Genomic DNA, 23,708 nt, shown 5'->3' on the forward strand with positions numbered 1-23,708 from the left:
ATAAAAATACAAGAAAAAGAAATACTCTACTTCTAGGGAACTTAGGGATGAAAATAAAAACAAGGTGGTTAAAATCCAACATGGTACCTTTACCTAATACCAAAGAATCTAGACTAGTGTTCTAAAGGCTCATGTCTGGTAATAATCCCGAGGTTCAAAAGCAATAGGTGAGGTCTTTGAATATGGAGTAGAAATAGAGGAACTAGAAATGATTTACAAAGCTTTAAATCCAGGCTGCCCAAGAAGAATAAAATATGAGTCACATAATTTTAAATTTTCTGGCAGTTACATTAAAAACTAAAATACATGTAGAACTCATTTTTAATAATAGTCTAACCCAGTATGTCCAAAAATATTATCCAAACATTAATGTAAAAGTTAATGAAATATTTTCCTTTTCTGTAGTAAGTCTTCAAAATCTGGTGTGTGTCTAATACTTAAACACATCGCAGTTCCAACTAGCCTACGACTAGCACTCAACAGCCACAGTGAGGTACTAGCTGGACAGAGCAGTTCTAAATTATGGTAAATCTGTTCCAAAAACTACTGTATGAAAACTGTACCAGAAATTTCTGCCATGCTCTATGCTCACGTTTATTCTGAGGCAAAGGGATGGGACCAGAGAGACCACCAGTTAAGAGCAAGAGCAGATGGACTGACTCTAAATGACAGCCAAGGGAAGGAAAATTCCTGGCGTCTTAGAAGCCAGTAGAGCAACAAACCAAATTTGCAGAAGTAGAAAGCGAGCTCTCTGCATGGAAGACAACAGGAGGTGACCCAACCAAACTGGCAAATAAAAAACAACATGGTCGCTTTATTAACTGGAGGTTCGGGGTGCAGGGCAAAGGCTAGTAAGAATCCAGAGAAATCCAACTACAAAATGATCAAACGAAAAACGGCAGTTTGGGGCCGAAATGGTGAATGGGGAGAAAAAAAAAAAAAAAAAAAAAGCTGATGTCGAGAATGTGAAGCAAAAACCAACTTGGGAAAAAGACACGGTCCCCAATGTCTCAATGTTCTGCCCTGGTAGCTCCGATGAGAAAACAACCTTGCACCCTAAAGGTAGGCGAAATTCTCCTCCGGCTACTACCCAAGGCCACACCTGGAAGGCCCTGGAATTTTAAGTGCGCTTTTCTTTGGGGAAGAAGCGCCAGGATTGCAACCATTGACGCTTTAGAGAAAGCAAGCCCCTAAACTAGCACTGGCAAGGCCGAGTGCTCGCTTGGCCCCGCACATCTCCACACCCGGACTCACCCGGGCCGCACGCCCTGGGCCCGCTGCAGCTGTGGCCGGTCGCCGCCAGCGGGAGAGGATAAGGGGAAGGAGGCAAAAGTGTCCAGGAACGCAAGGGACCTTCCCTGCAGCCGCAACCTCAGAGCCGGCTCCACTAGGCGGGACTTCCCTTTCCCCGCCTCCACTGGCACAGGAAGCACTTTCTGGGCCTGAGTGACAGACCTCACCACCAATCGCAACCCCCGAACTTTACGCTGTTCCTCAGAACAAACGGAGGGTGATTCATTTCCTAAAGGAGGAAGAGCTGGGGGTGGAGACAGAAGAAGCCAATAGAAGACAGGATAAGAGGGAGGGGGCGGAGCTTCCGTCGTGACCGCCTTACAGCCACTCCCCACGCCCCGGCGCTTCACCTGTGGTGGCCTTGGGCTCCTGGCCCACAGCCCACTGCCGGCGCCTTGACTCTATATCCAGGGCAGGGGGCGCGCGTGAACTCGTGTCTACCGCTACTGCGAAGAGTGTGTCCCCGTCTCGGCAGCCGAGGCACAGAAGTGGGGCGCCCCAGCCTCGGGACCCCTGCCCTCTCTTTTAGTTGTCGCGAACGCCGTCTGCTCCGGAGGCGCCCTGCGCGATGAGTGCCAACGAGGACCAGGAGGTGAGACCCTCAGGCTGAGCCCTCTTTTCCCGCGGAGACCCCGAGCAGTAGGCCCCCGCACGCGTTCTTCGCCTTCGGAGCCCTCAGGTCCTGGCCGGGGTGCCCCACTTTTTCGGAGGCCCCGGAGGGGAGCCGGCGGGCATGGGTGGGGCAGGGGTCCGCCTCCCTCCCCCCGCGGCTTTGCTCATCTTTGCAAACACGGTCTTAACAAGATGAGTGTGCTTGTGCACGACCCTGGCACGGTCGTCTGTCCTTAAATCCCTTGTGAACTGAGTTGTGCTGTCTTGGCATCTGACCACCTTTAAATTTTAAAAATGTGCTGTCAGGTACAGCTCATTGAGTTAGTTCAGTTTCTGGTGGAGGAAAATAGTGACAGCAGTGTCTCTGGTTTCTGTCCATATTTGGTAAAACCATTTATCCATCTGTTAGTTGTCCAGTGGATACAAAATCTGTCTTGAGCACACCTGGTGCCACCAGATTTGTATGGTTTAAGTTTAGATTTTTTTTTTTTTTTGCAACGTGTCAGTTGGACGTGGAATCATGTATTAGGATTGGAGAGAATGTCACAGGGGCGTGCTGTAGGGGAACCTTCTAACTCTGTAACGAGTCTGGATGAGGGAAGTGTCTAAAGCCACAGAGTGCCTGCACTGTGAGTTTGCAGTAGAATTAGGATTAGAACCTAAGTCTCTTTGAGGTGAGTAGTAGCTCACCGTATATTTAGAATCTGTTGCTTCAAAGTTAGCATTTTCACATGACAGAGGTAGTGGAGTCTCTGGATTGAAAGTTACCTGTAAGGACCCCAACAAGCTAGTTGACACCCGAATACCTTTCTAAGGTATTCTTCTCAGGTGAATGAAGCCAAGGCATTAAAGCTTCCCAGGGAGGATACAGGGGAGATGGGGAGGAGGAGAAATAGCCAATGGGTACAAAATTACAATTAGGAAGAGTAAGTTCCCATGTTCTGTTACACAATAGAGTGACCACAGTTAACAGTAGTGTAGTATGTACTTTAATATAGCTAGCAACGGATTTCAAATGGCCTTACAAAGAAATAGAAACGGTTTGAGGTGATATACTACTTATCTTAAACATTGTATAATATATACATGTATCAGAGTACCACATGATACCCAATAAGTATGTACAATTATTATGTCAATTTAAAAAAATAGTTCCTTCTCCCAGCAAAGCACAGAATATATAGTGTGATATTTCTCAAAGTTTAACCCATGAACCACCATGGGTGGCTGCTAAAAAGCAGGTGCATGTGTTTTAACTGTAATCCCATCTACTCAGGAGATGAAGATCCAGACCATCATGGTTCCAGGGCTGGCCCAGGCAAAAAAAAGTTAACAAGATTCCATCTCAACAAACAAATTGGGCATGGTGATTTACAACTGTAATCCAAGTTGTGCAAGAGGCCAAGACAGGATGATCCTGGTCTGAGGCAAAAACACAAGACCCTATCCTAAAAGTAACTAAAGCAAAAACAAAACAACCATACCCTTTTTTCCTAATGAAATGGTTCCTTTTAGCTTTTCTTCACACATCCAGTCTCCTTAGTTTCTTTACTATCCCAGAATCTAGTGTTTATAATGGATTCTAAGTTTACATATGTACCTTTTCTAAAACTATGGCCTCATGCTGTTTTCACAGTTTTCTGATTTACAGTCAACTAATGCCCTTTAAGTGCTTTATACAAAGCAAGTTGTCTTCATCCTCATACAAGTTCTACTTATCCTGTTTAATTTCATCATTAGCGTATCTTTCGGGTACTTTCTGGATTCTTATTCTTCCACCAGCGTATTCACTGTTTCATCAAATTATCATCCACAGATTTAATAAACCTGCCTTCTATTGTTGTTCCTCTCCAAGACGTTAATTAAAATATGAGAAATGATTAAGGACAGAAATAGAATTGCTATATTTTGAATAGCATTGTTTATCCCAGTCTTCTTACTTATTCTTGAATCCAGTTGGGATTCCTATTTTTTTCTGTAAAAGAAGCAAGAGAAACCCTGAGGTTTGCTGAAATGTACAATGAGTTTGGCCCCTTTCTCTAATGTGCCACTCTAGTTCCCCTGAGAAAGTTATGCAGCTACTTCTTGTTTTGCACATGCTTGTTAGGTCTTAGAGATTACTCCCTGCCCTCCCAGGTTATCATACACTGTTGCTTTAATAATTACTCTGTTCTAAAGTTTTGTCCATGTACATCAAGGTCACCATCTTTTGTTTGGAGCATTTTTGACATCAGTTCTTTTGAAAACTGAAACAAATGCAGTCGGTGTTTGTTTCTGTTCTCAGAGATTCTTCAGTAATCACATGAGTGATTGAGATTTCTCATTTGTAAGATCACAGTGTGCTAAGAAATATCGCAAGCCAGAATTATTAGCTGCATTTTCTCTCCCAACCTAATTATTTCCCATCTTGAGGAGATCCTGCCAACTTTTTCTTAAAGTTCCTTTTGTGGCTCTCAAGTGTTTTTTAAAGCTTTGTACCATTCTATAGAATGATTATAAATATAAATAAACATGTATAAAAAATGGGAGCTTATTGTGCTTCACATTTCTCAGTCTCCAAGTTTAGGGTTTTTCTACTCCAGACACCCACTCTTCAACAGAGTGATACTCTAAAGTTGCCTTTTTTTTTTTTTCAGGGTTTCATACATTTTATTTATATCAGTTTCACAACAGAAATCTTACTTCCATTCTGGTGGGGAAATAGAAACTCAGGGAACCAAGAAATAAGTAGGAAAGAGAAAAAATTCAAACTTTGCATTGATTGGCTGAGTGACCTGTCCCTCACCCAGTAAGCATCAATGCTGTAGGGTCCCAGAAGAATGGCTAAAACATAGCAGGCCTTGGCTGGAATTTATGTTGGTCTATACAGTAATTCACACCCTGTATTTAAACTTTATAGTCCTTCAGTAATTTTCATCTTTTCACTTTCCTATAGAAGGGAGATTTGAAATGGTCTATAAAACACACTCAGTATATTAAATTGGAATGATATTACTGTGCCCAGCCTAAAGTTAGAGAGTTCAGCCTCTTCTCACTTGTCAACTGATGGTTTTAGCACTTTGGGATTTTGGAGCACTGTGAGATAATTAAAATATCCATCATTCATCAAACAGGTAACATAAATGGAAAAGTCCAGAGACTTCTATAGCCACCAATTTTAAGGGAAAAATGTTTATTTAAAATACTTGTGTAGATAGTTCTGAAATATGATAAGGTTTTAGATAATCTTGGGCATAGTGGAATACCACAAAGTTGAAATGGAATAAGCATAATTTTATTTTTTAACTACTAACCAAGGAATGGGGGTGTGGCTCAGGTTGTAGAGCACCTGCTTAGCAAACACAAAGCCCTGAATTCAAATCTTAGTACTGAAAAAAAACCCTACTAACTAAACTTACAGTTTCATGACTTGAAAGGTAACATTTCAGTGATTTTTTGTTTGTTTGTTTTATTTTATTGTTTTATTATTCATATGTGCATACGAGGCTTGGGTCATTTCTCCCCCCTGCCCCCACTCCCTCCCTTACCACCCACTCTGCCCACTCCCTCTCCCCCCCATCCCCTCAATACCTGGCAGAAACTATTTTGCCCTTATCTAATTTTGCTGAAGAGAGAGTATAAACAATAATAGGAAGGAACAAGGGTTTTTGCTGGTTGAGATAAGGATAGCTATACAGGGAGTTGACACACATTGTTTTCCTGTGCGTGTGTGTTACCTTCTAGGTTAATTCTTTTTGATCTAACCTTTTCTCTAGTTCCTGGTCCCCTTTTCCTATTGGCCTTAGTTGCTTTTAAGGTATCTGCTTTAGTTTCTCTGCGTTAAGGGCAACAAATGCTAGCTAATTGTTTAGGTGTCTTACCTATAAAGTTGCCTTAAACTGTATCTTACTTTCCTCCATGGAAGGAAGGAGGAAATATGGAAATAGGATCTTCTTCACAGGATCCATGTGAGAATTAAGTGGGATTCAATGTAAAATGCTTAGCAGTGCCTGGTACATAGTGTTAAACTAAGTATTATTGGTATAATTGTCATGTGTCCACATCCATCATAAACATCTGAGGCCGTATAAGTTAGCCCAGTTCGGTGGGCTTGAATCAGAAACTAGACTCTTTCATATCTATTTATATCTCTAACCAAAACTCATTGAGTCTTTCCTTTCAGATGGAGCTAGAAGCATTACGTTCTATTTACGAAGGGGATGAAAGTTTCCGGGAATTAAGTCCAGTTTCATTTCAATATAGGGTAAGATATGGCATAAATAAGTACATTTATTGCTTTCCTAAAAAGAAAAATCTAAAGATTGCTAAAATGTTAATTTTATTTTTTTAAGTTATTGGTTTAAATTTATTTTATCATTCTATTTTCTCAAACACCACAATGACATTAATCATATTTTAGCATTTGAAAACTTAATTCAGATCCTTTTTTAAAAACAAAGGTAATGTGTGTGTGTGTGTGTATGTGTGTGTGTGTGTGTGTGTGTGTGTGTGTGTGTGTGCGTGCGCGTGCGCTTTTTTTTTTTTTTAAATTGTACTCAGGGCCCTAGAGCCACACCTAGCCTTTTTGGTTTTAGTTTATTTTTCAAATAGTTTCTCACCTTGAACTTCGATTCTCCTACCACCATCTCTCAGGTAGTTGGGATTCTATATAGACATATACTACCACGCATGGTTTGATTTTTGAGATATAGTGTCAACTGACTTTTTTTTGCCTTAGGCTCAAGCACAGTCTTTCCATCTCTGCCTCCTGCATAGCTGGGGTTACAGGCATGTACCACCAGACCTGCCTTACTTTTACCTTAAAGATGACTTTTCTCAGTCATAGCTTCTTAAGCTCCCACAGCTGATATTGATAAATATTAGGATTAAAATCAGGTATGTATCCCAAGTCTAGTATTCTTTTTATTACCTTGTAGTATAGTCAAGAGAAGTTGATATTTTCTTAATTCTGTGTTCCAAACACATGTGGCTTTTAAAACATGGTTTTTTTCTTTAAATGTGGGAGTTTCTTGTAAGTATATATCTTCAACATATAATAATACTAGTATTTTATTTTGCAGAAAAATTAGATAGCTAGCTAGCTAGCTAGATAGATCATTTCTCCAAATAAGTAGTAGTGGAATGGAAAATGTTATTACAAAAGACTTACTGTTATTATGAACATTGTTACCATTTAAAATAAATTGTATGAAAAAGTAATCCTTATACATGATTTTATTGTAGACTGTAACAAGAAATAAACTCTTTTTCTTTTTCTTGAAGACAGTATCTTGCTATATAGCCCACGCTGGCCTTGAACTCTCAATCTTCCTGCCTCAACTTCCTGAGTGCTAGGACTGCAGGTGTGCACTCTCCCACACCCAGCTAGGAAATAAATTTGTTTTTTCTTTTCTTTCTTTCTTTCTTTTTTTTTTTTCCCCTTTGGAGCTACTTGGACTTGAATTCAGCACCTTGAGCTTGCTTGGCAGGCACTTTACCACTTGAGCCATTCCACCAGCCCCAAGGAAATAGATTCTTTATACCTACTTCCTTTGGATACTCCCCTTCCTGCTCTGCAATTCTCTATTCCCCTTCAAACTCAATAGTCTTCACACCATCTCCATCAATATAACAACCAGGGGACTTGTAATGACAAAGATCATGATGGAGTTAAGTCTTAGTCCCTTCTGTTTGAATCCAGCTGCTTTCCCAAACTTTCCCAACCACTGCTATCCTCTCCTTAGCAAGTAAGAGATTGGAATTTTCCTATACTTCCCTAAACATGTCCATTAACAACATTAGTTATGTATTGAGCATAGAATGCAGAATGCTCCAGGATGTGTGTGCACTATAGAGTAGACTTAAGAGGGATGAAACATGAGATTGGAGCTAGTGTGTTGACAGGGGAAGAGCGTTCTACCTGTGTCAGGCCCTTGTTTCTTTTTTTTGGTGGTGGAGGGGGTTGAGACAGGATCTCCATATGTAACCCAGGTTGACCTCAAACTCAAAGTCACCATTGTCTGCCTCATTTTCCCTAGTCTGGGAGTATGGGTTTGCACCACCATGCCTGGCCTAGGCCCTCATTTCTTGTACAGAATGGTTTATAAGGCTCCTAAATGAGTTCCTTGCTTTCAGTTCTTTCTTCACCTTCCGCCTTTGCATGCCACCATCAGTCCTCCAACAGACTGCTACTTAGCTCTCTGAAATACTTACGTAGTCTACCATTCCCTTGTTTAAAAAATTTCTCCATGGGTTTCTCTTGCTTACAGAATGAGAGTTGTATTCCTTAGTTTGCCACTTAGCATCCTGTTTGTTTTAAACTGCCTCTCCAAACTTCCCCAGCCAAACGTCAGGTAGACATAATGAATTCTTAAGTATTTTCCTGTATTATTTTGGTTTTTCTTAAATATTATGTCTTTGGGCACACTGATTGCTCTTTCTTTCACTTTTCATCCATTATTCATCTGGCTTTCCCTTTAAGGCCTAACTCACACCTCTTCTGTGATATATTTGGCCCATTTCTCCTACCTCTGCCCTGACTTTGAAGACTTTGTTCTTTCACTTTTAAGCTACTATTCATACTGCAGTTTAGTGAGTTATCTAAATGTCTAGTCTCTTTTGAAGACAGGAATGATTTTGCCTTTATCTTTGTATCTTCAGCACCTATCACGATGTGAAACATGGCAATTTGTTTTTAAACGCATCTTGAATAAGCGCTCATGACTGCATAAAGCAAGTACCTTCATCACTTTTAGTTGTCTCTGTATTCAAGCATACACGGATAACATTCATTACGCACATAATCAACTTACACAGGTATACCAACAGATCCCTAAATTTATTTGGTGTGATTTCTCAATCTTATCTTATATATCTGTATGGAATATGATTGATGGTAAGGGAAAGAAGATGAAAAACAGAAAATAAGGTTAAATCAGATAGTAATTTAAGGTAAAAATTTTTAAATCTTACTGCTGTTGGTTAAAATAAATATTTTTAAAATAAGTGTATAAAATACAGAGGAAATAATGCTGATTCATGGACTAGTTCATGTTTTAGTAGGAAATCACCATTTTGCAGCCACTAATGCAATGGTTGATTCAGACCAGCAGTATTACTGGATACTAAAATCTTTGGGTAAAAGGTTGTTGAGAAACAGGGAATCCACATAATTTATAGCATTACTTCTTAGTTGCAAAAAGAAAAGGTACTTTTACGTTGGAGAGGTCTGAACAAAATATCGCCTTACTAAGTAACCAAACTTAGTATCACCAATGATGCTTCCAGAAGAGTTTATTTGCCTCCTTTATGGTGCAGTGAGAACATACCACTTTACCTGTATGGTATCCATACCAAAAATGTTCAGCTTCAACCTGAACAGAGGAATGTTATATGAGAAAATCGGCTTGGATTATTGTCGTAAAATACATAAAAAGCAGGAGAGGGGGCTAGGAACTGTTCTGTATCAAGTAAGAATAAAGAGACATGACAACCAAAAGCAATCCATGGTCCTTCAATGGATTTTAGATTTGTAGATTAGGGGTGATGTCTATTAAGGGATATTTAATGGAGTTTGGAATTTTTAATATGAATTACATATTATATTTTTACATCAATGTTGTATTCTTGAGTGTGACAGTAGCCTTGTGGTTACAGAAGAGACTGTCCTGAGGATACTTTGCTCATAGATATCTGAAGGTACTTCATTACTTTAAAATGGTTCATCAAAAAACAAAGAGGGGGCAAAAAAAAACACACAGTTGGGAAGTGAGTGTTGGTTCTATGGGGGAAAGGAAGAAATAAATGGGCAAAAATACTTAGTAAATATATATCAACATTCACTATTTTCAGTCTTTCTTTAAGGTTAAAAATGTTTTAAATAGCGGGTGCCAGTGGCTCACAGTTGTAATCCTAGTGATTTAGGAGGTTGAGATTGGGAGGATCACAATTCGAGGCCAGCCCAAACAAATACTTCAAGAGATCCCCATCTCCAAAATAATATGAGTAAAATGGATTAGAGGTGTGGCTCAAGTGGTCAAGTGCCTGCTTTGTAAACCCCAGTCCACCAAAAAAGAAAAAAAAAACACTTAAATAAGAAGTTGGGGAGCAAAAGAAATAAAAAACATTCTTAAATTATTTTGACGTTGCTGCTTAACCCAAAGCATTCCTTTTCCTTATCTTTTGCCTTTTTCTTTCCTTTCAATTTTACACTTCATTTTCTGATCTCTCGGGATTGTGCCAATACATACAGATTTACTTGTTCTTGGTGCCTATTATGATTTAGCAGTTGGAAAACTTAAAGATGAAATGTTTCAAGTTTGTAAGTTATCATTTTTGTCCCTTCTCTTCTCCTTTCCCCCAAGTTGATGTCTTCATCTTTATCCTCAGAAAACTTTGTATAAAATGTACTCTTTGTACTAGAAAAGCTAGTTAGCTGATTGAGCAACAGACCATGGGCATAAACTAAACCTGTTAAGGCAGACCAGGGCTAAATTAAAATTCAGACTGTATTTTCTGGACCCCAGCTCAGTCTTAGCTTTTAACCCTGAACTTTCCAAAATATTATACTTCTGATTTGCACATGAGTATTGGAAAGAATTAATCATTTTAAAGATCATAATTTAGTACTTTGTCTCTTTTAACACTTTTCACAAGCCTAAGATTTCCCTTTTCTTCAGATAGGTGAAAATGGCGATCCCAAGGCCTTCTTAATAGAGATTTCCTGGACAGAAACATACCCCCAAACACCTCCAATTATATCTATGAATGCTTTTTTTAACAACACAATGTAAGTAGCTTTGTTTTCATTGTTTTTTCATTTTATTCCCTATTTTACTTTACTCTTGACAACATGTTTGTTCTGTATTGCAGATCATCAGCTGTAAAGCAGAGTATACTAGCCAAGTTACAGGAAGCAGTGGAGGTTAACCTTGGCACTGCTATGACCTATACATTGTTTGAATATGCCAAGGACAATAAAGAGCAGTTCATGGAGAATCACCATCCCATTAATTCTACAGTGAGTATATAACTGTTTCTTTCCAGATTTTGTTGTTGTGTTGGTTTTGGTCTCCTTGAGATGAATTTTTGCTAGATAATATTTTGGCAAATTTGAAGGAGACTGTGAGATTTAAAATGAAAGTTACATCTGACTTAAGTAAGAATAATGAATTTTAGATTTCTTCTACTTAACTTAGAAAATGAAATTATTCTTTTACCTGTCATTAAAACTAAAATACTTATTATGCCCATCAAAACTGAGTTACTGAAGTCAAGCATGGTGGCATACCCCTATACTCATAGCACTTAGGAAGCTGAGGCAGGAGCATCATGAGTTCAAGGCCAAACTGGGCTACATAGTATGTTCTAGACCAGGCTGGATTATATACCAAGACCGTATCTCAAAAAGAAAACAAATAAAACAGGTACTGTAGAACCTAGCATTTAAAAAAATTTATTAATCTCTTTATAAAGCTTAGATAATTAAAGAATATATGTAGTATTAAAATATGTATGAAATTTCTTTCTCCATGAGCTTATTATGCTGTAAATAGTTGAAGCAATCATCTTTATGACTTCAAACATCTAACATAGGTCCTTTTTACACCAAGGGCTCATTGTTAATTGAGTTTTGTCTTGTGAACCAAACTAGAAGCTTTCTAGCAGCAAAGGCTGTCTTCTGCTTAAGTGGTTCTGGCTTCCATGACCTCAGCAGAAGTCAGAGAAGCAAATGGAGAAGCAGTAGATGGAGGTAGCAAAGACCATGAGCTGAGGGCCAGCCTTCCTGGGTTCAGATCCCCACTGCACCACTTATTAACTCTGTGACTTTGGGCAAGTTTCCTAAATGTCTCTGTGCTCAGTTTCTCATCTGTATCCTAGGGGTTATAGAGTATCTACTTACAAAATTGTTGTAAGGATCCAGTGAGTGGTATATGGAAAACATTTGCAGTAATGCTTGTCACCTGGTAAGCACTTTAATTTTAGCTATCATAAACACTGACAACACCAACCCAAATGTGTGAAAGATTTCTTCAGGAAATCAGGACGTTCTAGGTAGATGTGGGTTTTTTTTAAAGATATGTTTAAATTTACAAGCAAGCTAACTGAATTCTAAAACTATCTTGGAACCTCAGATTTTCAACATAATATATGATTATCAGATCTTTTCAGGGTTCTGGTTTTAACTGTTGCACTAACCTGTGTCTTTTGATGTGATTGTGATCTTTTGAAGGCACAAAACCAATAATGTGTTAAGGGCACCTGATTTAGTATGTGAACAATACAAGTGGCATTCTTTTATAGGTCCAGAAATTACTGACTCATTTCAGGATGTAGTTGTATATAGTGTAACTCAGTAAGTTTTAAGACATGAGTCTGAGAGCCATTCTTGTTTTTTAGACATCCATAAGCAATATCATCTCAGCTGAAACTCCTAATATAGCCCCATCAAGTAAGAAAAAAGATAAAAAAGAACAACTCTCAAAAGCCCAGAAACGTAAGCTGGCAGATAAAACAGGTTTGTGTTATTTCTTGTCTTTTATTGCGTAGAGAAATGGATATCTTTTTGTTGTGTCATGGTGCTTAATATATGTAGATTTAGAAGATCCACTTTTGGATCAGAGATCTCTTGGGTCACAGTACAAGAATACTGTATATATTTGTAAATATTGACTACAATATCAGCATAAGAGATAGCATTTGAAAAGAAGGTAACTAAGTCTCAAAGTAACCAGAACTGAGTCTTGAAATGGGAACACTACAACAATATACAAAGCATGTGTCCTATTTGTATGCTGTAACATGTTTGGGATTTAGTTATTCATTTACCTCTATGGGAACTTCACTTTCATTTGAAATAAAAAGTCTAGAACACCATTAGGTCTTAGCACAGTAAATAATTTAGTATTTTTTGTCTATACTTATTTTTACAACAGTAAGAATTAAGAATAGAATTTCCATGTGCCATAAATCAGAGTCCTTTAGAAAAGGATTATGGTATCAGTCCGTAAGTTTTTCCAAATTAGGGAAAGTGAGGCCATTATCATGTGTATACAACACATATTTACTTAAATATGTGTGCATCTGTTCTGGTGTAAGGTTACAAACTGCCCTCTACTGAGAACTGAACCTTTAATTTTGGTGAGGGAGGGTTTAAATGCCATTTCTTTTGTAAAAGGATAGTAGGGTTGATGGTTTAGATTTTGTTTGATGTTTGTCTGTGGAAGAATAAAGAGAAGCAACCCTGTGTTAGCCCCCAAAATACATTTTTGAAATTGTAATGATTCATGAAATAAAAATCACATGTCAAAGCATCATCATTGTATAAACAACTAAAGTAATAAATTATTAGCTATTATAGTTGGTTTTTTAGACAAAATTTTGGTTACTCTCTTGTGGAATGTTTTAGTATCTGTCAGTTGCTATTTATTGCTTTCATGCATAAAGACCTGTGATCATTTCCTGTCATTAATGTCTTCCTGCCTTCATTTCTTTGATGTGCCCAGCTAGTCATTATCTTCCTGTAATAGAGAATTCAAGTTTGTGACTTGGAGCTTTCATTCTAAATAAAACTTTTAATAAGAGAGCCACGGCACTGTGGGTAAGCTTTAGTTAACCAGAATTGGTGATCTGCCACTGTGCCCCTCATAACCAGTAACTTAGCAATGGGGTAGGATCCTGATTGGTATGAAAGATAAAAGAACGATTAGCATTTAAAACTGATGTCTAGTAATATTCTTTCTCTCCTATAAGAATCATGGAGTTGGTTTCTGTATTTCCTTTGTATAAAATTAATACGGATTGAATATCCTTTATCCAAAATGGTTGGTATCAGAAGTATTCAGATTTCAGTGTTTTTCAGATTTGGGAATATTTGCAGTTACCAGTTGAGCAATCCTAATCTGAAAATTCAAACTTCAAAATACTCCAGAATCCAAAATGAGATTCTGGATGAGTTTGGAGCATTTTGGGTTTTGGATTTTTGGATTAGAAATGCTCAGTCTATGTAATATGCTTGTTTTAAATGCAGATTTGATGGCTTCATAAGATGAGACATATAGCATAGATGAAGCATAAAGAAAATCAAGCCATTTGAAACAATTTTAAAATAGTATTTGTTAAACTGTCCTTTAAATTTTAAAACTCTATGAAAAGAAAGCAATCTGTAGACTATAAGTTCTTATGGCTTTATTTTCAAGCATTACTCAGTAGAGTAAAGCTATTTTTAAGAATATTAGATTAAATAATGAATATTTTATCAGAGCACAATTAATATGTAAGTTAACTAGGCTTCTTTTAGACTTGAAGCCAAACATTGGTTTATGAGGCCTCCTGTGTTGAACCTAACTTCCTGATGTGAAATGCTGTCTTGTAAAACAGTGAGTGAACTAAAACAACTTAAAAAAGTAAGTAGTGACCTAATATAAGGCAGAGTTGGGCAAATGCATTAACATAATAAATTGATCCTATCCCACTTGCATATTTTTTCTTTAATAAGAGGTTTTGTCTTGAATGGAAATCAAGTAGATGTAAAAGGAGGATATACCTCCATATGTTGCAAGTATTCCCAGAACAGTGCTGTCAATTTACAAAGGTGATAAACTGTTTTACCACGTTAGTAGTATGTGATTTAAACTTTGAATATCTTTGTCGTACATATAAAATCTTATTTGCTTGAACACTAACTAATTCAAAAATAGCTTATCAGTCTTAGAAGTAAAGTTACTATGTTTTTTTCTCCAGATCATAAAGGGGAACTTCCTCGAGGCTGGAACTGGGTTGATGTTGTGAAGGTATATAATATTTACATTTTAGACTTAAAATTGTTTTGTAAGTTTTGCTGTCAAATAATAAAATTTGTGTTTTCCTTTTTCTTCCCTGCAACCTATGGAATTCTTTGGGATATTGTTTACTTTTTCATATTTAGCATGTAAGTATTTTTTAATTCCTTCACATTTGTTGCTTCCTAACACCCTCAATCTTAGATTTCTTTTCTTAAATAAAGGAAAATCTGTATACCTGAGTTATAATTACAATAAAGTGTGACTGTTTATCTAGGCATATCTCATGGATGGCTGTGCTTAAATATGACTCTAAATTCTGGATAATATGGAACCTGAAGAAACCCCATCAATGGGAAGGAATGCTTTAATTTTTTTTTTTCTTTTATTATTCATATGTGCATACAAGGCTTGGTTCATTTCTCCCCCCTGCCCCCACCCCCTCCCTTACCACCCACTCCACCCCCTCCCGCTCCCCCCCCCTCAATACCCAGCAGAAACTATTTTCCCCTTATCTCTAATTTTGTTGTAGAGACAGTATAAGCATTAATAGGAAGGAACAAGGGGTTTTGCTGGTTGAGATAAGGATAGCTATACAGGGCATTGACTCACATTGATTTCCTGTGCGTGGGTGTTACCTTCTAGGTTAATTCTTTTTGATCTAACCTTTTCTCTAGTACCTGTTCCCCTTTTCCTATTGGCCTCAGTTGCTTTTAAGGTATCTGCTTTAGTTTCTCTGCATTAAGGGCAACAAATGCTAGCTAGTTTTTTAGGTGTCTTACCTATCCTCACCCCTCCCTTGTGTGCTCTCGCGTTTATCATGTGCTCATAGTCCAATCCACTTGTTGTGTTTGCCCTTGATCTAATGTCCACATATGAGGGAGAACATACGATTTTTGGTCTTTTGGGCCAGGCTAACCTCACTCAGAATGATGTTCTCCAGTTCCATCCATTTACCAGCGAATGATAACATTTCGTTCTTCTTCATGGCTGCATAGAATTCCATTGTGTATAGATACCACATTTTCTTAATCCATTCGTCTGTGCTGGGGCATCTTGGCTGTTTCCATAACTTGGCTATTGTGAATAGTGCCGCAATAAACATGGATGTGCAGGTGCCTCTGGAGTAACAGTCTTTTGGGTATATCCCCAAGAGTGGTATTACTGGATCAAATGGTAGATCGATGTCCAGCTTTTTAAGTAGCCTCCAAATTTTTTTCCAGAGTGGTTGTACTAGTTTACATTCCCACCAACAGTGTAAGAGGGTTCCTTTTTCTCCGCATCCTCGCCAACACCTGTTGTTGGCGGTGTTGCTGATGATGGCTATTCTAACAGGGGTGAGGTGGAATCTTAGCGTGGTTTTAATTTGCATTTCCTTTATTGCTAGAGATGGTGAGCATTTTTTCATGTGTTTTTTGGCCATTTGAATTTCTTCTTTTGAGAAAGTTCTGTTTAGTTCACTTGCCCATTTCTTTATTGGTTCATTAGTTTTGGGAGAATTTAGTTTTTTAAGTTCCCTGTATATTCTGGTTATCAGTCCTTTGTCTGATGTATAATTGGCAAATATTTTCTCCCACTCTGTGGGTGTTCTCTTCAGTTTAGAGACCATTTCTTTTGATGAACAGAAGCTTTTTAGTTTTATGAGGTCCCATTTATCTATGCTATCTCTTAGTTGCTGTGCTGCTGGGGTTTCATTGAGAAAGTTCTTACCTATACCTACTAACTCCAGAGTATTTCCTACTCTTTCTTGTATCAACTTAAGAGTTTGGGGTCTGATATTAAGATCCTTGATCCATTTTGAGTTAATCTTGGTATAGGGTGATATACATGGATCTAGTTTCAGTTTTTTGCAGACTGCTAACCAGTTTTCCCAGCAGTTTTTGTTGAAGAGGCTGCTATTTCTCCATCGTATATTTTTAGCTCCTTTGTCAAAGATAAGTTGCTCATAGTTGTGTGGCTTCATATCTGGATCCTCTATTCTGTTCCACTGGTCTTCATGTCTGTTTTTGTGTCAGTACCATGCTGTTTTTATTGTTATTGCTTTGTAATATAGTTTGAAGTCAGGTATTGTGATACCTCCTGCATTGTTCTTTTGACTGAGTATTGCCTTGGCTATTCGTGGCCTCTTGTGTTTCCATATAAATTTAACAGTAGATTTTTCAATCTCTTTAATGAATGTCATTGGAATTTTGATGGGAATTGCATTAAACATGTAGATTACTTTGGGGAGTATCGACATTTTTACTATGTTGATTCTACCAATCCATGAGCATGGGAGATCTCTCCACTTTCTATAGTCTTCCTCAATCTCTTTCTTCAGAAGTGTATAGTTTTCCTTGTAGAGGTCTTTCACATCCTTTGTTAGGTTTACACCTAGGTATTTGATTTTTTTTTTGAGGCTCTTGTAAATGGAATTGTTTTCATACATTCTTTTTCCGTTTGCTCATTGTTAGTGTATAGAAATGCTAATGATTTTTCTATGTTGATTTTATATCCTGCTACCTTGCTATAGCTATTGATGATGTCTAGAAGCTTCTGAGTAGAGTTTTTTGGGTCTTTAAGGTATAGGATCATGTCGTCTGCAAATAGGGATATTTTGACAGTTTCTTTACCTATTTGTATTCCTTTTATTCCTTCTTCTTGCCTAATTGCTCTGGCTAGGAATTCTTTAATTTTTTTTTAATGCTTTAATTTTTTTTTTTTTTAGGTAAAATCACTCTTGTTTTTTATTTTTAAGGACAGACCTTAAATGTAGTTGTCTGTCATTGCCAAGAAAAATTTTCTGGTTTTATTGTTTAAGACTGTTTAGTTTTAAACATATTAAACTGATACTTAATGCAATAAGTTAGTTCTCTTTCTCTCTCTTTTTTTTTTTTTGTGGTACTGGGGATCAAACCCAGTGCCTCGTGCATGGTAGACAAACACCCAACCACTGAGCTGTATCCCCAGCCCAATAAATTAGTTCTCTTTGTAGGACTTCATGAAATAAGTTTTACATGCCGGTTAGTGCCACAAGTGCTATGATGAAGTATTTCACATGACCCAAGAGTAAAGAATAGGGTTTTAATGAGGACACACAGCATGAGTAATTTGCAATCAGCATATTCTTAAAGTTGGGGTTTTTTGGTTTGGTTTTGGTTTTCTTTTAGTGGTACTAGAGTTTGAAGTTAGAGTCATGCAAGTACACTACCGCTTGAGCCATGCTTCCAGCTCTAAAGTTTATTTATTTATTTTAATTTTTTTTATTTTTGGTGGTACTGGAGTTTGAACTCAGGGCTTCACGCTTGCTAGGCAGGCACTGTACCACTTGAATCACTCTGCCAGCCCAAAAGTTTATTTTAAAGTCAGCTATTTGGCCCATGGAATGCATTTTTTAATGAAAGTTGTTAAAAATAATTTTTGTACTTCTAGAATGTAGCACAGAAATATTACCTGGGAGTTGTGAGCCTCAGAGTGCAATCAGAATAAAGCAGAGTTTTTCTTCCTCTCTTCCTGGGAAGGAGGCTGACCCTATAGAAATGTCTACACAGTGAAGCTTTGGTGGTGGTGTCTGTCTACCTTTCCATGATGCCTGCTTGACACTTCATATAGCTCACCCACTGAATCCATTCTTTCCTCAAATGCTCTATGCTCCAGGATGAGTAATTTTTTTAGAATGCTGCTTCCCCAGTACAGCAGGTCTCAGCTGAAAGTGAGGAGAAAAATAATCTGCTTGATGTAAAGGAGGTGAAAGTGCTCCTTTTTCCCTAACTCTGAAAGTTGTTTGCTTGTTTATTTAGATGTTTTTAAGAGAATCCTTGGTAATAGGCATAGAATTCGAAGTTTAAAATTTAAAAAGTAAGCTTCAAACGTAGTAATCTTGGGAGACAGGAAAAGATTTGTTCTCTTATACTGGGGATTGAACCCAGGGCAAGTGTTCTACCCCTGAGCTACACGTGTAAGACAGCACCACTAGTGCTCTAGTAAAGTGCTAACAGAATGGGTGCTTTTGTGTGTTCTTATGTTTTCTAGAATTATCTAAAGCAGTAGGTTTAGAGATCTAAACCACTATTAACTCAGGTTGTTCTTAGTACTTCTGCCCTGCTGTCTTCCACAATATCTGCTTTTCTGTAGGAGCAGATTTGTGAGGCTCCTGTCCTGTATTGAACTAAATAATAGAGATTTGCAAAAATGTAAAACTAGCACCACTCTTCACATTAAATTTTGTTTTAGAAAATGTAGTTATTTCTCTTTAAAATACATTACTGGCTTTTCATCTAATGGTTTTACATGAATGAAACTTCAGTTTTAATTTTAAATGCACATTAAAATAATAATAATGATAATGATGAAGCTACTTAGAGCATAAGGATGTCCACAGTGTTTAAGAACTGCTACCTTAAGCCATTTCTCTGTCCCCAGCTTTCCATATGCTCAGGAGTTACCAGGTGCACTGGGGGATTCTTAGTGACTAGATGGTTATTCTAATCAGAATTATCTTTGTATGATTTGAGAACTTTATCTGCCTCACCCCCAAATTTGTCTACTTCTGCCAAAGATTTTTATCAAAAAATTGCGATTTAAGATGTTTATGTCTGGCAAATCTTACATTATGAGGTTTGTTTTTTTTTTTAACCACATAACTTTTAAAAATAAATACTAAAAAATAATGTTTTGTCTGTTGGGCTGGGAGGGTGGTAGAGCACTTGCCTAACATACACAAGACACTGGATTCAATCCCTAGCAGCACCATACACACACACACACACACACACATACACACACACACAGAATTTGTCTGTGATAGAAAACAGAAGAATATCATTCATTTTATAAATGGTACCTCTATTGATATATTCCTGGCTCAAATTTATCTCTTGGAAAACTTCAAGGGTTATTTTCTCCCCTTGTTCTGTTGAGGTTATGCTTTTGTTAAGATTTTATTTTAAACCTGTTTGAAGTAGCTAAGCCTAAAGTTGAAAAGCAATTATGTACAGTAAAAGCAATAGATAACTTAAAATTCACATTACTTGGACTTTATTTTCTGTCTACTTAGTTTTGATTCTGAGTGGAAATGATGGCTCAAGTACTATGATTACTTAAACATTGAATATCTTTTCTCTATTTTTCTTGTAGTTAAGCAAAACTGGCTCTAAAGATGATGAATAATCCTTGGGATTTGAGACAAGGAAAGCATCTTTAACAAGTAAACTACGTTCAACATCTTTCATTACTATTTTCTGATATTGAGGTGGCTTTTTATAAAATACAAGTTTTTGTATGTTTTTATGTAAAAACATAGAAAGTTCATGAAGAGATCGGGTTGTATTAAATTCTCAAAATTGCCTTAATAAAAGGTGAAAATGTTACTCTTTAGAATACTTTATGGAGCCCGTTGAGCTTTGTAAAAGGACAAAGATGAGCACTAATAGTCAGTATTAATTGGTATGATTTTACCCTGATAGCTGTGGTAATGTTTAAAGGAGTACGAAGCCCTTTTCAAGCTGTCAGTAGAGAATGTTGAGTCTATAGTTATTCTATAGCATATCCATATTAACAGGCTTCTCATCTTAAAGTCTTCATCTCTTCTTTTGCTTAGTTACTGAAGTATGAATTGCTTCAGAGAAATTTAAATTCCCATATTTGAACTTTACATGATAACTCTTTGTAATTCCTTTTTATTTTTTAAAAATGAACTGCTTCCCTTTAATAAATTGATGTCTATTTATTCTTTTCTTGATTTGGGTCAAGGTGTTTGATCATGAGAGCTTTCAATGATATGTGTAATAGGAGAATATAAAAACAAATTTGCCAGATACTTAGGAAAGCATTTTAATAAGTGCAGGCTTTTATTCAAAACATTTCTCTTTGCTGCATATGCCAGGATGGGAATAAAAGATGCCTTAATATTTAATTTTTGTATTGTTGGAGACAGTGATTTTAATAAATACTATTTATCTGCTATTTTGGTAATTTTAGTTGTTGGATAACTGAGATCTTTAAATGGGTTCAAGTTCAACATAAAACCACATTTCGTCCTTATTTTTTTTCGTAGTGTCTTTTCAAGTATCCAAATATATTTTTCAACCTCTGCATCTTTTTAATAATATAGGAGTCTTTCAAATGCTGAACTGCTATATGTGCTTAACTTTTAAAAAATCATTAATAGAAGAAACTACTGGTACAGTTTTATTAGAAAAAGTTATTGATGTTTTTGTGTCATTTACAGTGACTTTGTATATGCTCCCCATCTCTAAGAACACTTAGAATTACTGCTATGTATCTGGACGGTAGATTGTTAGTACATCAAGTTACACATGTGCAGTTTGCGACTGAAGTTTTAAAGAGTGATTAACTTTTAAAGAAATTACCTTGGCATAAAAGCAGTTTGAGATATGTCCATGGTTTTTACAAAGTTAATCCTGCTTCAGTTAAGTTATTTGAATTATAAAGTAAATATAATTATAGTGAAGGAGTTTAATCTCATTTTCAAAAGCTGAATCACATTTTGTTTCTTGAATTCATATTAAAGTTGAGGACCACTAGAATATGCCAACTTTTGTTTTCAAGGTTGTGTGTATGTAATTTTTGTTGTTATGTTATTTGTTTGTTCATATTTTTTGAAGAAACATGTGGTAGTGGAAAAAAATTTGTTTTACTGAAGATTCTGAAACTGGTCAGGTTTATCGTGGTACCTAGATTACAAAGAATAATGCTAGTTAAATGCCAATGAACTATTTTTACTCTTTTTATATGAAATGTACAAATTTCTGGGGGTGATGGTGGCAGTGGTGCCTCTTGTTACCTTAATAAAACACTTGAACATTTTCATCAATATTGCCATCATCTGTTTAATGCTCCCAGTATATTTTCTCAAAGTTTGTTTATTTAAAATTGTGTGGAATGACATAACTAATAAGCAATAAAGTCTGAATTATAGTGACTTTTCTACATGTTTTATTTCAAATCACTTCAAAAAGAATGGTTAATGTTATAAATCCACATATTGTCATGGTGTGAGATGTACTCTCCTTCTGAAAATGTTGGATAAAAAATGTTTTTTGAATGAGCTCAAAAGAAAGTAAGGAATACCTGGAGCTACAATCTGAAAATTAAGGCTAACTTTAGTTTTCACAACTTCAGAAACTGCCTTCCCAGAAGGCAGGAGGCAAATGCAGGGTCAGTACTTGGCAGGGTAGGAAATCACACACAGACATGTATGTGCACACACACACACACACACACACACACACACACGAGAGGCAAATGCAGGGTCAGTACTTGGCAGGGTAGGAAATCACACACAGACATGTATGTGCGCACACACACACACACACACACACACACACACAGGAGCATCCTTATGGCTGGATCCATCCTCCAATGACGCCCTCGAGGAAGAGTTCCTATCTTGAACTTTGATTCTGATGGTGGAGTAAGATGTATATGTGTGTGTGTAGTCTCGTGGCAGTTGTGCCCAAAAAATACTTCACAATTGAATTTCACCCCAAATTCCTTCCCATATTGGTGATCTAAAAACAAAACAAAACCTTAAGCCAAGGTTTTAGTTTAAAATTGTATCAAATTGGAAGGGTATCTAGGCACCTGGTAAAAACAAACACACATCTGTTCTGGAAAAAAACACTTTCAACCCAAACCCCTAAGTGGTCCCACATACAGAGTTCATGGAATGTGGCTCACACATACACTAGCAAGGCAGCATGAAAGCCTGCCAAGAAAAACTTCAGAGGAATAAGAGCCACAAGGATGTATTGGTATTACTATCATCAAGTAATTTAATGCAATTGAGAAAGGAACAAGAAACTTCAAAATCATCAAGCAGATTAGGAAAAGAACCAAACAAAACTTCTTAAAATAAAAAATACAGTGATTGGAATTAAAGTTACAGATAAAGCAAGTGTTGCCTGCAGTATACTTTGGAAAGTCAGAACAGAAGTGTATAGACAATCCTGCACTTGGGGGTTTTCTTCTAATTGCAGCTTTTGAATCTCAGTCATCCCACCTCAACTTCTTCAGGCTGCACAGTTTTAAATAATAGTAAACTTCAAAGTCATGCTTAGACAGATTGGAGGCTTGGCTCAAGTAGTATAGCACTTGCCTAAAGAGCAGGAGGCTGTGACTTCAAACCCCAGTACTAGGGGAAAAAAATCAGGCTATAGCAATAGAGATGGTTCTGCATTTTGTTTTTTTGTTTCGTTTTTGCTTGTTTTCTAACATCGAATATTCCACAGAATAAGAATGATTATCTGGTAAGCTGTGGTTCAGAATTTGAGTGTTTTCAATTATTTGCCAGAATCTGGAGTGCTTTTCAAACTAATTTGTGATTCATTAGTGAGGCAAGTAATTGAGGGTCTTTACTAGCATTCTTTGATGGAATGGAAGAGAATAGAACTGACCAGTGTGCAAGTCCCTGTTATAAGAGTTTATTTCTCCTTATGAAAACTTGCTTGGATGTAGGTGTTTATGTATGGATACTGAGTCATTACGTTAAAGTTAATAGTAGTACTGAAATAAGAGTTTGAAAGCCACACTGATCAAAAAAACAAAAGATAGATAACTTTTATTTAAAGTGTTAAATTTTAAAGGCAAAATGTGACCTTCAAGATGCTAAGGATTCTTACCATCAATGCATTTTTTGAAGACCAATTATGTATAGCTCTAGTTGTACAGTATTAGAAGAGAGGCAAATATTTGATTTAAAGTAGGACCTTTACTGATCTTGTAAATTTGTGTAATAATGAAAATTCCTGCATGCTGAGTCTTGTTAATATGAGGAGTTGAAGAGCATTTTAACAGGCAGTGCCTAATCATTTTAATAGCTTTAATTTCTTGCTGATGAGAACCAAAAATAAAAACTTGTTCAATTTTTCCACCATTTCTGCTTGCTGAGTTTCCGGTACAAATCTAGTTTCCAAAATAAACTGTCTTACTAGGCTGATGGTGGTGATCGAATAGACAGGAAACATTCCCACCCCTGCCTGCTTTCCTTTTGTTACTGCTGGCATCTGGGAGGTATGAGGTATCTTGCATGTTTTTCTGCAGTCC

General features: G+C 37.0%; 2 protein-coding genes across 3 annotated transcripts in view; one reads left to right on the plus strand and one right to left on the minus strand.

Annotated features, from left to right (window-relative positions):
• Trappc11 (trafficking protein particle complex subunit 11) overlaps window positions 1-1,414 on the minus strand; it is a 38,434-nt gene extending 37,020 nt beyond the window's left edge. The window contains exon 1 of one of the 2 annotated variants that reach the window (XM_020169097.2): window positions 1,255-1,414. The gene's annotated coding sequence lies outside the window, so the exon portion shown is untranslated. The remainder of the gene's footprint in view (window positions 1-1,254) is intronic. The other variant, XM_074054889.1, reaches the window with a different exon arrangement.
• Window positions 1,415-1,593: 179 nt separating this feature from the next.
• Rwdd4 (RWD domain containing 4) lies at window positions 1,594-21,585 on the plus strand. Its single transcript, XM_020169100.2, has 7 exons — window positions 1,594-1,885; window positions 6,068-6,148; window positions 10,563-10,672; window positions 10,756-10,903; window positions 12,283-12,400; window positions 14,626-14,675; window positions 19,779-21,585. Exons 1-7 carry the CDS (start codon window positions 1,862-1,864, stop codon window positions 19,809-19,811), a joined length of 564 nt encoding a protein of 187 aa, XP_020024689.1. The 5' UTR covers window positions 1,594-1,861; the 3' UTR covers window positions 19,812-21,585.
• The last annotated feature ends 2,123 nt before the right edge of the window (window positions 21,586-23,708 follow it).

This window comes from Castor canadensis, chromosome 14 (genome assembly GCF_047511655.1).
Source record: "Castor canadensis chromosome 14, mCasCan1.hap1v2, whole genome shotgun sequence".
In the NCBI taxonomy this organism is placed as follows: Eukaryota; Metazoa; Chordata; class Mammalia; order Rodentia; family Castoridae; genus Castor; species Castor canadensis.

Coding starts and splice junctions, on each gene's coding strand:
- Rwdd4 (XM_020169100.2), top strand. CDS start 1,862: ATGAGTGCCAACGAGGACCAGGAG. Junction 1,886..6,067: donor GTGCCAACGAGGACCAGGAG/GTGAGACCCTCA, acceptor CTTTCCTTTCAG/ATGGAGCTAGAAGCATTACG. Junction 10,904..12,282: donor ACCATCCCATTAATTCTACA/GTGAGTATATAA, acceptor CTTGTTTTTTAG/ACATCCATAAGCAATATCAT.